Genomic DNA, 12,869 nt, shown 5'->3' with positions numbered 1-12,869 from the left:
TTTCCAGAGGTCACTCGCATCCCAAATTATTCTATAATTCTTGTACATGGAGAAATTAAAAATATTTCTACATTAAAATTGAGGGACAGTATTCAGAAGGCTTAAACTCTAATTAAGAAAGCATGTGTGTTAACCACCTGTGATTATGACAACACATAAAAAGAGCAGGAATATTTCTGTTTTCATGCTTCGAGTAGACAGCTGTTCTCAGACAAGGAATTATTCAAAACCACTCCTTTTCACTGTGCAACAAGCATCAGGCATTATTCATCTGGCACTCAGGCACTAATAAAGAGAGTTTTCTTGAGGTTTTCTTCTGTTGTGCTTGTGACTAACATTTATGAAGGAATAATGTACTGAACAAAAAAAGGACAAGGGCATTATCACCCCATTTTACACACAGAGAACTGACGCACTATGAATTTTCAGCCTTTCTAACTTTGAGATAGCTGTGGCCTAATTTTTGTTTTATTCATGCATTCAAATCACAGCTTTTGCTGATTTCAGCTGCAATTGTGACCCTGCAAAATCAGAGCCAACTGTTTCAAACTAGGCCTCCGAGAGAAAGGGGAACACACGGTTAGCAGTTACAGGGGAAAAACAGCTTAAACAATATGACTGTTACCACAGAGGAAGCAGAGCCAGGGTCAGAAACCAGTTCCTTAATATAGCATTCTGCAGCTCTGCCCAACAGATCTCACACTTTCTCTTACATCTCCACTGCAATGAATAAAACCAACTTTCCAATGCAAACTGGGCTCTTTGGGAAATTGATCTGTCACTGCCTAAATGTTAATCAAGATTTTAAACATTTGCAGCCTCATCAAAAACTCGTGAATTTATACCTGGGAAGAAAAAATAAAAATGCACACCTGTAGCAAAAAGCCTGCCCCCTGCTCCAAAGTAGGTTGTCAAATATAACAGTTATCTTAAAGAAACAACACTTCTCCCATCCCACTTCAGCCTGTCCTACCCTCCTATTTCAGCTTTAGGCACATAGTACAGAAAACCTGAAAAAATACAAGCTTAGCAAGCACCCTAAAAAGTTGTCTGGCAGCATTACGAGCAGGCAGTGGTCCCCTACAAGAATAATTCATCAGCACTGGCAGGTGATCAGAGTGCATGTCAAGGCAACGACCTTAAGTAAACAGGGGTCCTTGCACACAGGCCTTAATTTTCATGGTACGATGAGCACAGCACAAGAACATGTGTAGGATAACCCAACAGCAGCAGCTGGTGCCTTCTGCTTCTGCATTAAACAATGTGATTAAGTCAGCCACATGCAGTTTGTTTTTCACCTTCTCTCTGGGGAGAGAGAGCGTGTAGCAGAGCAGGATGTTAATGTTGTGGGCAATTTTAATTAATTTTCTGCTACATAATTACATTAGAAAAGGTGAAGCTGAAAAATCCCCTTTGCACTTAGTGAAGGATAGGCATCTCTAACAGCCTCCTGCATCTGTAACTCCTGCAGAAATCTATTCCATGGAAAGCACAAGTTACTTGATATTTAGAAGCTATTCAGAAGTTAGTGCTTCTTCAGTTTAGCTTCATATGAACTCTACACAGACAGCCCAGTATTAACACAACTATTCCGCAACGCCAGAACCAGCTTCCACTTTTGTCACCCCTGCCCCAGCAAGTTTTACAGCCTGCCCCTTCAACACAGGGATGCTCAGAGAAGCACAAGAAGGACACTACTCTCAACAGGTGTTCACTGAGGTGCCACAGAGCTAGAGAAGGAAACCCAGACCTTGCAGACTCTGGTTCAGGAATGTGAGCTTAGGTTCCCTACTAGAACATCAGCCATCATGAAGCCCTGCTTAAATTACCCAAACCTGTTTCCTCAATTCTATCAAATTACTACCCTTCACACAGAGACTAACTTCTTTTAATTTACAATGCATCTGAGCTTCCACCTACTCCAACCCCAATCTTCCATGTCATACATACATGTGTGAACAGGAATGGCTCACCTGCCTTTCAGGAAGTGCTTGGGGCTTCAGCAATGGGTAAAATCAGCTTGATAAAAGATGACCTTAACATTTCAGTAACATGGAATGGATCCTGACATGGATATAACCATTTGATAACCATTTTAAATATGGGCTTCTTGTCTATTCTAGTGAATTATGTGAAATGCAGCACTTCCAAATTAGTATTATGAATATGGTATACTCTGAAATGAGGATAGAGAAATCTACGCACCAGATTTTTCAGTCATTTCTCTCCAATATACTGAACAAATGTGAAAGTGGTTCTAATCTGGGTTTTAGTAATAAAAAGGAATACAACAAAAAAGTTGCAAAAATAAATTCTGAATTTCACAGCAACCACCTGAAAAACTCTTCTTTTTACCACCCAATTCATCACACCCAAAAGGCCAGCAAGAAGTCTGAAAGCAAGCAGCTAGGTCATTCCAAATGCCACGCAGTGGTAAAGAATGTCCACAGATCACCAGAAACAGAAGGAAGGAACATCAGGGCTCATTCTGACACAGGCTCCACATCAGAGCCGCCATCCAGCCTGAAAGCTGCCAGCAGAAGAAGTATAATTGCAGGGGCGGCAGAACCCCCATCTCCATTGGTGGCTGGTGCCTCAATGTCACAATGCCAGCAGGTTCTTGCACCAGTGGGAAACCAAGGAGGCGGGATAGGCTGCAAGAGAGGAGAAAAATCGAAGCAGGAGCAGCCCTTCTCAGACCTCTCAGGTAACACCACAAACCTACAGCCTCTCACTTCCCTCTGCAGTTGCACACAACAAGGAAGGTGTTTACACAGTTACTGATTACAGTGAATACACAAAACTCCATGTAGGATCCCAACTAATTTTGTTTTAAGCTGTACACAAAGAAAACACAGAACAAGAGAGATGGGTAATAAAAAGGAAGTACTAGGAGTATCAGAATCAGATAGAAATGTCCTAGGATGGCACTAACATTTACATGAAGGTTTAGGAGGTTTCCTTTTTTTTTTACTTACCAAGTCACAGGGACTTAAACTTGAATTCTGGCCTGCTCACAGGAGTCCAGAGTTAATGAGGTCAGCAGCCTAAGCAACAGTTCAATGCTTACATTAATACTATGATGACAAATGCTGAGTTCAGAGACAAGAACACATGACCAGCAAGGGAGAGGCTGACAACTTGAAGAGTTGCTGAACACTGTGCTGGCATTACCTCCTGTATCTATTCCTACCAAGCTGGTTTCAGCTTCAAAAGGCCAAACATATGAAGTTTATCCTCCCAAGATCAATTATACATTTTCTTGCAACTAAGACTGACATCAGCACTACCCTCAATTAAAAAAAAATAAATTCTTATCAACATCCACTCAGAATCATACCACTTTCAAGACACTTTATTAATACGAATTACATCATTTTTGCAAGATAGCACGAATAAAAATCATAAACACTTCCACAGCCTAACTCAGTCTCACTCATTTTGCTTCCATGTGTTGAACAAAGGATTGTCAGTGACCCTCCAAGTTAATTGGGATCAAACTCAGAAATAAGCATTTCCTTTAAAACACATTTCCTATGGGATCACTTGATGAAGAAGAGCTCATGATCATCTCAAAATGCACAATTAAAATGTATTCATGTGTTTCAGCTACCAGTTCTTCTCCTATGTGTACCACACACTGACCTGCCTGAACACAGAAGACTGAATTAAGGTCAGTAATTGTTTACTCTGTTTTTTAGCATTTATAAAGAGGGCTTGCACAGTGTCAATTGCAAAATAAACAAAGCCCTTACAAGAAGACTGAAAACCATTTTACTTGCCTTAAATTTGTTATCCTTTTGCATTTGATACAAAGCAATTTACAAAATTGCCAAAACCCTTTTTCTGCTGTTTGTTTGCACTTCTGTTTGCTCACTCTCAGCCTCTTCTACTCTTGCCTAAAGCCACATGGAGTAATTCTGCAAGAGAATCTGCTTTAATCTCATAACCTAATGACAAGCAGAAGCCACCCAGCATGGTGCACCCTCTTGCAAGAAGCATCCTCTTACCTGCCACTGTCACAACTAGCAAAAACCAAAAGAAAATATATATAAAAAAGTAATACGAGTCTAGAAAGTTGGCTCCTTTATTTAGAAGCTACTTTCATCCAAATGTTTTTCTATACAAACTCACAACTGCAGCACTTAAGTAAACTTACAGAAGCAGGTAACTAAAATTAACTTGTTTCCTTAAAAAAAAAGAAAATGCAAAAAGCCTGTATCATTTTATAAATAGATTAGCTAAATCCATAGTAAGCAGATGCCAAAACCATTTCAGAAATAATGAACAAAGGCAACTATCTATATTGAATGTATGCAGAACTGAAAAGCCAACAGGTTTTGAAATATAACTTGCAAGCTTAAACATCAGCAATCATCTGGGAAATTCATTCACATTTTACATGTATTTCTACCACCAAGGGAATAAATGCTGGAAATCCTTTTAGTAGCAGCTGAATTTACTTACGTATCTGAGAGCAGAACCACCAACGAAAATGCAAGAGGACAGCACATTAGCGTGTCTCCTATTGGGAAAGACAATCTTGTTTCTCTAGTCACCCACAGTGCTTTGAAATTTTGATTTTGTAGATAAATGAGAACCAGTAATTGCAAGTCACTTCTCTCAAGATTATCTGAAAGCTTCTCAAGCCAAGCTGAAAGGACATGTTACACTTCTCTGGCACATATTCTGACCAGCTCTCTATTCAGCTCACAGACAGAGATTCGGCTTTCTGGTTGTGAAATTTTTATGGTATTTGAATGACTACAATTCTCATGTCACAGAATTACCTGCCAAAACTGGCTCCCCTCTTTCACTGCTTTGAAATTACTCTGTTCATTTAAGCTAGAGCAAATAAAAAACCAAACGAAGGTCACAAGTAAAACCAGAATTGCTGAATGCAAATAATTCTTCATTTGGGCAACCCTACACTTACTCCCTAGCTTGATTACTGCTGCACCTGTTTAGAAATATGTTATAATCTTAAGTTACTTAACTTAAGTAATCTTTAATATCAAGTAATCTTTCAATAATTTTAAGGTATTCATAAGTCTCACCTCATGGTGACTTTCACCAAATGAAAATAGGGATAAGGGGTTTAGTGTGTGGCACAGCATCTCAGCCTCTCTTCACCTACTTGACTGCAAGTTAACATTCACACTATTCCTGACCCTAGTCAGGAAAATGCAGCCAAGGGTTGGGTGGTCTCAGATGCACTCTTGACATTGATCATGTATTCATAAATAAGATCAATTCCTACTGGATGTCTAGAAGAGCAGTTTCTCAAGAAGCCTTACCTCCTATTAAGTCAAGAAAAAGAATATTTTCATGCCCTCTGAAGAAACTGTGCCCTTACAAATTCCAGAGGAGGCACCACTTTAGTGAACTGCCTGAACTCACCATACACAGGCGACAAGCCAAAAGCACGCAAAGAGATTCAGCTCTGTCTCTAGATCATCTGAGGCATCTGACAGCCTCCGATTTTCTCTTCTACTATGATAAATGTTTGGTGCAACTTTGTCACAGCTATTTAAAAATCTCCCTATCATTCCCCTGCAAAAATATGAAGTTTGACTTTCTGCTTAATTTTTTACTTTCAATACATGCACTTTGCCCCAAGAATGTTTAGTTTCCACCTCTCTGGAAGATTCAGTTTTCATTATTTTCAGGTTCCACAGTGCTGGAGATTTTTTTTTTTTCCCCAATAGTCATAATTCCCCATTTGGAGCATTAAAGTATCAAGTTGGATAAACTTGCTCATCTCGATTAAAGGACTTGTCCCATTTGTCTGAAAACTATGCTACAGCTGTTTTGACAAGATGCTTCACTGAATACAGAGCTATACTTCAGCCCCAGATGACCAAGTACTTCAGGACTCTACTTCTCACAAGCTGTGTGACCACACACTTCTCAAAATCCGTGCTATAAAAGTTAAAGATCAAACTTCTACCAGAAGCTCCCAGGAAACCAGTTTCTAAAACCCATATTTTAGACAACAATTTATTACTAGAGAAGTCTTTATTTGTCAAATACATTTTAGAATAGATGTAATACACAAAGTGAAAACTAAGCTACAGCATCCCATCTACAAGAACTTCATATGAAGGCAGAGGGAAAAGGTGGTATTTCATGGGTAATTAGATACAGAGACAAATGAGGAGCAAATAATTGATTCTAGAGCAGAGATTAACAGTGAAGTACCTCAAGTGTCCACAATAATACAATTAACACATTAAACTTGTCCCACTGATCCAGAAAGAAAAGGACAATTTGCACTAGAGTATTAGAGCAAATTAAACCAGGTACCAGTAGGTGCAAGCAACATGTACAGTTTCCACCTACAGCTGTGAAGCCATCAAACTCTTACAAGCAGGCTCAACTTCTGCTCTGCAAGACACAGCAAGCACTTAGAGACAAAATGCTTGGATGGGTAATCTTAAGAAGTGGAATTTCACAGCACAGCACTGACCTGTGACAACCATTTCAAACATACTATAGTCAAAAGGGGTTCAGGCAAAACAAATCGGGTATCTCATCTCTTCCGCTACCTCCGATTCCACATAAAAATATAAAATATTTCAATTTTTATTGCATAAACTAACTCCTGTGTTTCACAAGTGAAACACATGCACAGTAAGTGCCTGGTCACAGTAATAGCAATTTTCATTAGAAAATTCAGAGTTATCTTTGAATCTATAGGGCTGTTTTTTTCTTTTTAAAAAAGTTTAGAAGCAACTGGAAACAGCAGATAAGACAACTGGTAACTGGATCGAACAAGAAGCTTTCCCTATTTAAAAGCCTAGAATATTGGCCCTGAAATCATCACTTTTCTTTCCGGCACTAGTCACCAGAGAAGTAAATTATTCATGACCCAGATTCCCAGTGATGACCGAGCTGCTTGCTCCCTATTAGAATCATCAGGCACCCAGAGCCTGCACAGCCTGGTGCTGGTTTGTCTAAGACATCCGATGGTCCTCCATCCCGCACAACACACACAGAGGTATCACACTCCAGTTTTGCTGTCTCCACAAGCAAGAAGCAGCAAGCCAGTCCATCTGGGCTAGCAGATGACAGCTCTGGAGAGTCTCCATTTGAAGGAGAAGTGTGCAAACTTCAAATCACGGCAGTATTTTCAACAGCAACATGGCAGATCTCCAGTCAAGGATGAGACACCTCAAAGCACAGAGAGATTCGGAACTCTCTCAAGCGATGCCTCAGAGGGCCTCCTACCACTGTGTGTCTTCCAACCTGAAAGCATATCAGAAAAAAGTACAGGAAAACCTCTAAATCCCTCAGACGCACAGGCAGTCATTCAAAGGAAGCACTTTAGTTTGAATCCATTTCGAACTAATGCTGTGTGCTCAGCTTCCCCTATTTTCTTTGCTCTCTTCTGCTGTATCTGCTGTATCTGAGTAATCGCCCTGATTTATGGTAAGCACAGGCATTTTTAAAGTAAGTCGGATAAAACAGAAACTCCGTGTAGACTCAGTTTCGCTATCAGCAACAAACAGAAAACATCAATTAAATAAAGCAACCCTGCCATTAGGTTCTTACAGAAGACACACCGACCCAAAACTTGGCACAAAGTTTAGCTTTTTGGCAAGGCTGGAAAGCGGCAGAGAGCCTTCTACAACTTGAAGCTGGTGTCCACGCTCTGAGAGAGGTAAATAAGATCAAAAACGAAGGAGCAAAGGCACATCCCGGGCAGTACCTGCAGCCCGGACGCGGGGCTTTGTGCTGATCACAGCGCACGGAAAGCGGAGCCGAGTGACAGCCGGCCCGCGTGCCGCCGCCACGCCGAGAGGACACTCGGGCTCAGATCGGAGGCAGGGTCCCTGCGTGCCCCCCAGCAGTGCCGAGGGCAGCCACAGCCGGGACAGCCGCAATGACAACCACGCTCAGGGCGGGCAGGGCGTGGGCTGCCCTGTGGGTGGGACGCGGCGCTACCAGCGCTCCACGCCAGGCTCAGCAGCACGGACGGTTCCTGGCCCACCGCCCGCATCTCACCCGCCACCCGCAGCCCCGGCCCGGCCCGCCGCACCCACCTGTACTGCCAGCCCTTGGCGCCGCGGCCACCTCCGCTCTTGCCGCCGCCGCTCTGCCCCGTCGGTGGCGGCGGCGGCTGCTCCGGCTTGCCCTCGCCCTCCGACCCCTTCATGGCCGCCGCGGGGTCCGCGCACTGCATGGCGCCGCGGCTCCCCGCCCTCTCAGGGGCGCCCCCGGCCTTGGGCGGGCCGCCTAGCCGGGCAGGGAACGAGCCCGACACAGCAGCCCGCCGGCCCCGCTCAGGCAGCGCCGGGGCCCGGCCGCGCCCGCCCCATGCGGGCTGCGATGGCGGCAGCTACCAGCACCCCCTCTCCCGCTCGGCTGAGCTAGGCTGGGCTGGGCTCCCGGCACAGCGGCGGCGGGCTGGAGAAACCCGCCCTCCAGCTCCCTCACCCCGCGACCCGATCCCACCGCCCCTTCCGGGTCAGCGCCGCCGCCATCTTTAGTGCGGGCAACAGTGTGGGCGCGAGGCCGAGCTCCGGCGCTTCACTTGGAAACACAGCAAACCTTTACAGTAATTTTAAAGGCGTGGCTATAGCCATTCCCCCTCAAAAACGTGAGGTATAAGAAGAGTGAGATATCGAAGCTGTTGTTACAGTCCAGGATATGAGAGCCTGTGGCTGGGATCTTGCTGATTGTTGTCACAGAGACCAAGCAAAGCCACAGCACATCAAGGTCCTGAGAGGAAATACATTTTTCCTCCTATTTTTCTTCACGTTACTGCATGTGGGCAACAGCTACACAGGTTTTTTTTCCTTCACAGAATGATGGCAGAGCTAATGGGGAGAGATTGGTTTTGTTGTGTGTAATCTTTCAGGCCAGGCTTTTGGACAACTAAAACTGAGCTGACTGTGACTGTGTTATTTCTTAAAATCAGGGGCAAAGGATCTTGTTCTGGCTTTAATAAATCGGCACACGAAGAAGAGGAGGACAGAATCAGACCATGGTTAGCATGTCCTGCTCCACATCTCATCTGAACTCTTCCCCTCTCCAGCTCTTCCTATACACCTATAGTGTTGTGACCAATCATTACACAAAAGGTGCTAAAAATTCACAGTGTGAGAATGTAGACAGAAGCAGAAACGTAGAGAAGAACACATTTCAGACAAATAGTTTATTTACTTACTGGCAGCAGCTTCCTACCTAATGACAGCTGCACTGGCCTTCCCATCTTATACCAGCACATTCCCACTTTCCCAGTAACACTCAAAACATCTTACCTTTTGCTATCAGATGAGGATGGAATATTATGAGCATCATGTCTTTATAAACTTTAATTTGGCTCTAAATTACCAGCTACCCATCCCTCCTTGCCACTAGATACAGACGTAATCTCAGCTAACAGGCCCCAGGCAAAGACTGCCTATTGCACCTACATCTATTATCTCTCTTACAGGGATATATTACTTCTTGATAGGCATAAAATCCCCCACTTCTGCCTTTACAGAAGCGTGCTTGTCACTGCAGGGGAAAAAAAGGGGGCTTTTTTAGCTGTATTTTTTTTCCTGTGGAACCACAGCAGATTCATCTTGTCCATCAAAGAAAATTTTGGTGAGAACTGCACTTCTCTTTCCCTCCAAACATATTAGTTGTTCCTCTGCCAATGACAATTTTAATTGACAATATAATGTAATTGCATGGTGTCCTAATGCATGCCAACACACTTTTCCACTGAGATTTGCCTTGGAAAAAATTGAAGTGAAAGGGATTTACACAAGAATCTCACTTGTGTGTTTTATTTTCCCGCTGCTTGAGGACAACCACTCCCAACAGGCATATCTTTATCCATGCTAGACCTTCTGTAATACTCACAGGCAGTCGGTAGGATGTTCCTCCACCTAAAACTTCTCCTACACGTAAGGCAGGCCAGCGATCCTTAGTGCATCTTTCTGCACCCCCTCAGCCTCTGGTCTCTGGGCAAAGGGCGGTAAATTCACTTTTGCTTCCTCCATGCATTTGCTTTTTGACTCTTTAGGAAAGGTGTCGCACTTGCAGTACCAGAGGCTGTCGTAAGATGTCATTGGCAAAATGCTTGATAGCATAGAAAGGCTGACAGCTTAACTGCATTTGCAGTTCAAGCTGGCTCTTATCTTTAGTTTACGGTTGCTACTATAACTTCTGTCCACGTTCACCGCTCTGAGTCTCCTTCCCCAGTTATAATTCAGTGGCTCAAAATGAACAAAATCCCACCCTGGCCCTTGCAAGCACAGCAGTGGGTGGGGACTGAGGTCCCACAGCGGTACCCTGCCTGTGGCCTGCCTGAGCCTTTCCACTCACTGTGATTTCTAGATCTGGAGGAAGAAATGAAGAGGAGCTGCAGATCTGGATGAGGAAAGCGTGGATAGGATAGCATATATTTATTAACATTCATCAAATCAAATACTTGTAGGCCTGAGTATGGCTGAACTGGATCATGTTCCATTATAACTCATGTAAAAGCAAATTTGCCATCATTTATCATTCTCTTAATTTTAGGAAATTGTTCAGAATCTGATCAAAACCATGTACCACTCTTGCTGATTTCTTCTGAAGCTTACAGTCTGGCTTAGCATCTCTTCAGATCAGTATCATTTCTTCAGAGCAGCAAGGTCTTTGCATGTTCAAAGAGTAAAGCTCTAAAACTGAGCTCATTTTTCATCACCTGTTTGCTTATTGTATATGTATTATACATCTAGAAATGATGATACACGTTTTCTACCACTCTCTTGTTGGTAAGACAGGATTTTTTTTTTTTTTCTTGACCTAATAATTATCTTTGTCTGAGACCAAGTTTAACAGTTTCAGATGTATGTCCTCCTCTGGTAGCTGGTCCTCAGAAGATATACAATTACTCCTGTCTGCTAAGGGAACTACATCCTCTACAGGCATGCGGAGGAATGACATCAATCCTGGGAAAGGAAAACCAGAGGCGCAGCCTGCCTTTATTGCAGGAGAAGGGTGACTTTTCATAATCATTGCTGAATTGGGAGAGCTGCTGGCTAATGCAAAAGTGACCAGGAAAGTAATGTTGCTAATAGCACTTCATATCTGCATTTGTTAGTTGTACAGTCAGTGGTTCTTAGTGTTAGATTGTTTCTCAAGGCAACTCATACTTGAGTGTATTAATAGTCTGGAAAACATTTGAAATTTTCTGGGCTCTTCTAGATAACGAATATGAAAGAACTTCCTATCCTTACTAAGAATAAAAGATACCTGACTACTAGAACTGTAGATGCCACGACACAAGAACAAGGAAATAAATTTGGTTAAAAGAACAGTTTTTCTCCTTCAACATACTGAGTGCACAGCTGTGTTCTCCTGACCATAGGTGAAAATGATCAGTAAGGTCAGGTAAATGTATCACAAATTATTTCACCCACCAGAGTAATTTGCACTGTAGAGATAATTTGAAAGAATATATTGATTTAGGAGCTTTACAGCTATCACTGAGTCACTGGGTCTGTGACTTTGCTGTATCTTCACATGCATATAAAACACTTCTGTTTGACATGTGGGATCTCTGGTTCTCTTTTTAAATGGTTATTCATCGGTTCTTCTGTAATATTGATGAATCAAAACCTTTTTTCATTTGGGCTCTTCAATGACTGTCAGTCTGCTAATTTCCTTGCTCTTCTCTATCAATCCCTATGCATTGTATTCTGCTGCAATGCATGTCTGGCTGAAAGCACCAGACTCACAGGTGGCAGCAGCTCACATTGCCTTCAGAGTTTCCGTCTCTGTCTGCAATCCATTCATGTCCTTCACACTCACATTTGGCACCATTTCCAGTTGCTCTCAGCATAACTTCAGATTGGGTCATGCTCTGGGCTCCAGTATTACATCATCCCAACACGATCCAGATGTGGAAATGTAAACTGCAACAGCAGCAAAGACTTAGTTTGGCTGGAAGCCAGGAGTGTAATCCCAGTGGTTTCCCCTGCTTTGAGGCACCCTCTGAGGAAAGGACCATGCCCTGGGGACTCAGTGAAGAACAGGAATGAAGGACCTTGTATTGCCTCCAGAGCAGCTTCTTTGGACTTTCTGCCTGTGTATGGCTATTTTTCTTTGATACTTCTGTGTGGAGAGAAGAATAATTGCCACAGCCCAGAGCTGTCATCCTCATCATGCAGCCACAACACTGCTCTACAGTCATCACATGAGAGCAAAGCCCAAGCCCTCTCACCCAGATATGATGATCATACACTCACATTGCTTTTTACCTTTTAGACCTCAACAGCATGCAATTGAGCCCACCACCCAGGAATGGTTGAAGCACTTACACCTGGTCTTGGCAGGGACTTCCAAGTCCCTTTACAGACTAAAGCTTGTCCTAGAGAGGCAGGTTACCAGCAGGAGGAGATACTTGTGTTACTACCAGAGTTCAAGAAATTTCTCTAGCCACAGTACCAATAAGCACTTTGGCTCAGTCCCTTTGCCTGCCTTTGCATGGCTGCCTAGCATGCAGTTTTAATCTGACAGCCTGCTGGAGCTGCTGTTGACAGCTGATGTGCATCCTGAGTCTCCCCCATGCACCAGCCCTCTGCTTGCTTAAGTCATACAGGGACACCTCCCTGCCCTTTTCTCTCCATCTCATGAGCAGTCAGAGAGCTCAGGATATTGCCTCATCACTCACTGTGGCAGGGTGCAAGCTGTTCTAACACAAAGGGCGATGTCTGGAGCCCATCTCCCTTTGTATGGGCCTTCTGTACCATGGGAGGTCTTGCCTTCTGCCTTGAGCTGCCTCAACAGCTAATGGTGACTCTGCTCCCTCCCTGAGTTAAAGGCTATTTTTTCCACCATATTATTCACCACAACAGAGAGTGAAACAGAAGCTTCCTCAAGAT

At 43.4% G+C, this 12,869-nt stretch overlaps 1 protein-coding gene across 3 annotated transcripts in view; it reads right to left on the bottom strand.

The window, feature by feature from the left end:
- Positions 1-8,384, bottom strand: part of OSBPL11 (oxysterol binding protein like 11) — a 44,209-nt gene extending 35,825 nt beyond the window's left edge. For 2 of the 3 annotated variants that reach the window (XM_061369995.1, XM_061369997.1), the window contains exons 1-2: positions 8,265-8,384; positions 8,046-8,224 (exon numbers count right to left, since the gene is read on the bottom strand). In XM_061369995.1, the coding sequence (XP_061225979.1) occupies positions 8,046-8,185 (140 nt within the window). In that variant the 5' untranslated portion in view covers positions 8,186-8,224; positions 8,265-8,384. Of the gene's footprint in view, positions 1-2,978; positions 3,003-8,045; positions 8,225-8,264 lie in introns of those variants that run through there. The other variant, XM_061369996.1, reaches the window with a different exon arrangement.
- Positions 8,385-12,869: the final 4,485 nt, after the last annotated feature.

The sequence above is a fragment of the Neopsephotus bourkii genome, unplaced genomic scaffold (genome assembly GCF_033783945.1).
Source record: "Neopsephotus bourkii isolate Nb327-2 ecotype Australia unplaced genomic scaffold, CSIRO-AGI_Nbou_v1 NB_1526, whole genome shotgun sequence".
Lineage (NCBI taxonomy): Eukaryota > Metazoa > Chordata > Aves > Psittaciformes > Psittacidae > Neopsephotus > Neopsephotus bourkii.
Note: the sequence above shows the minus strand (reverse complement) of the source record. Positions and strands in the feature narration are given on the sequence as shown.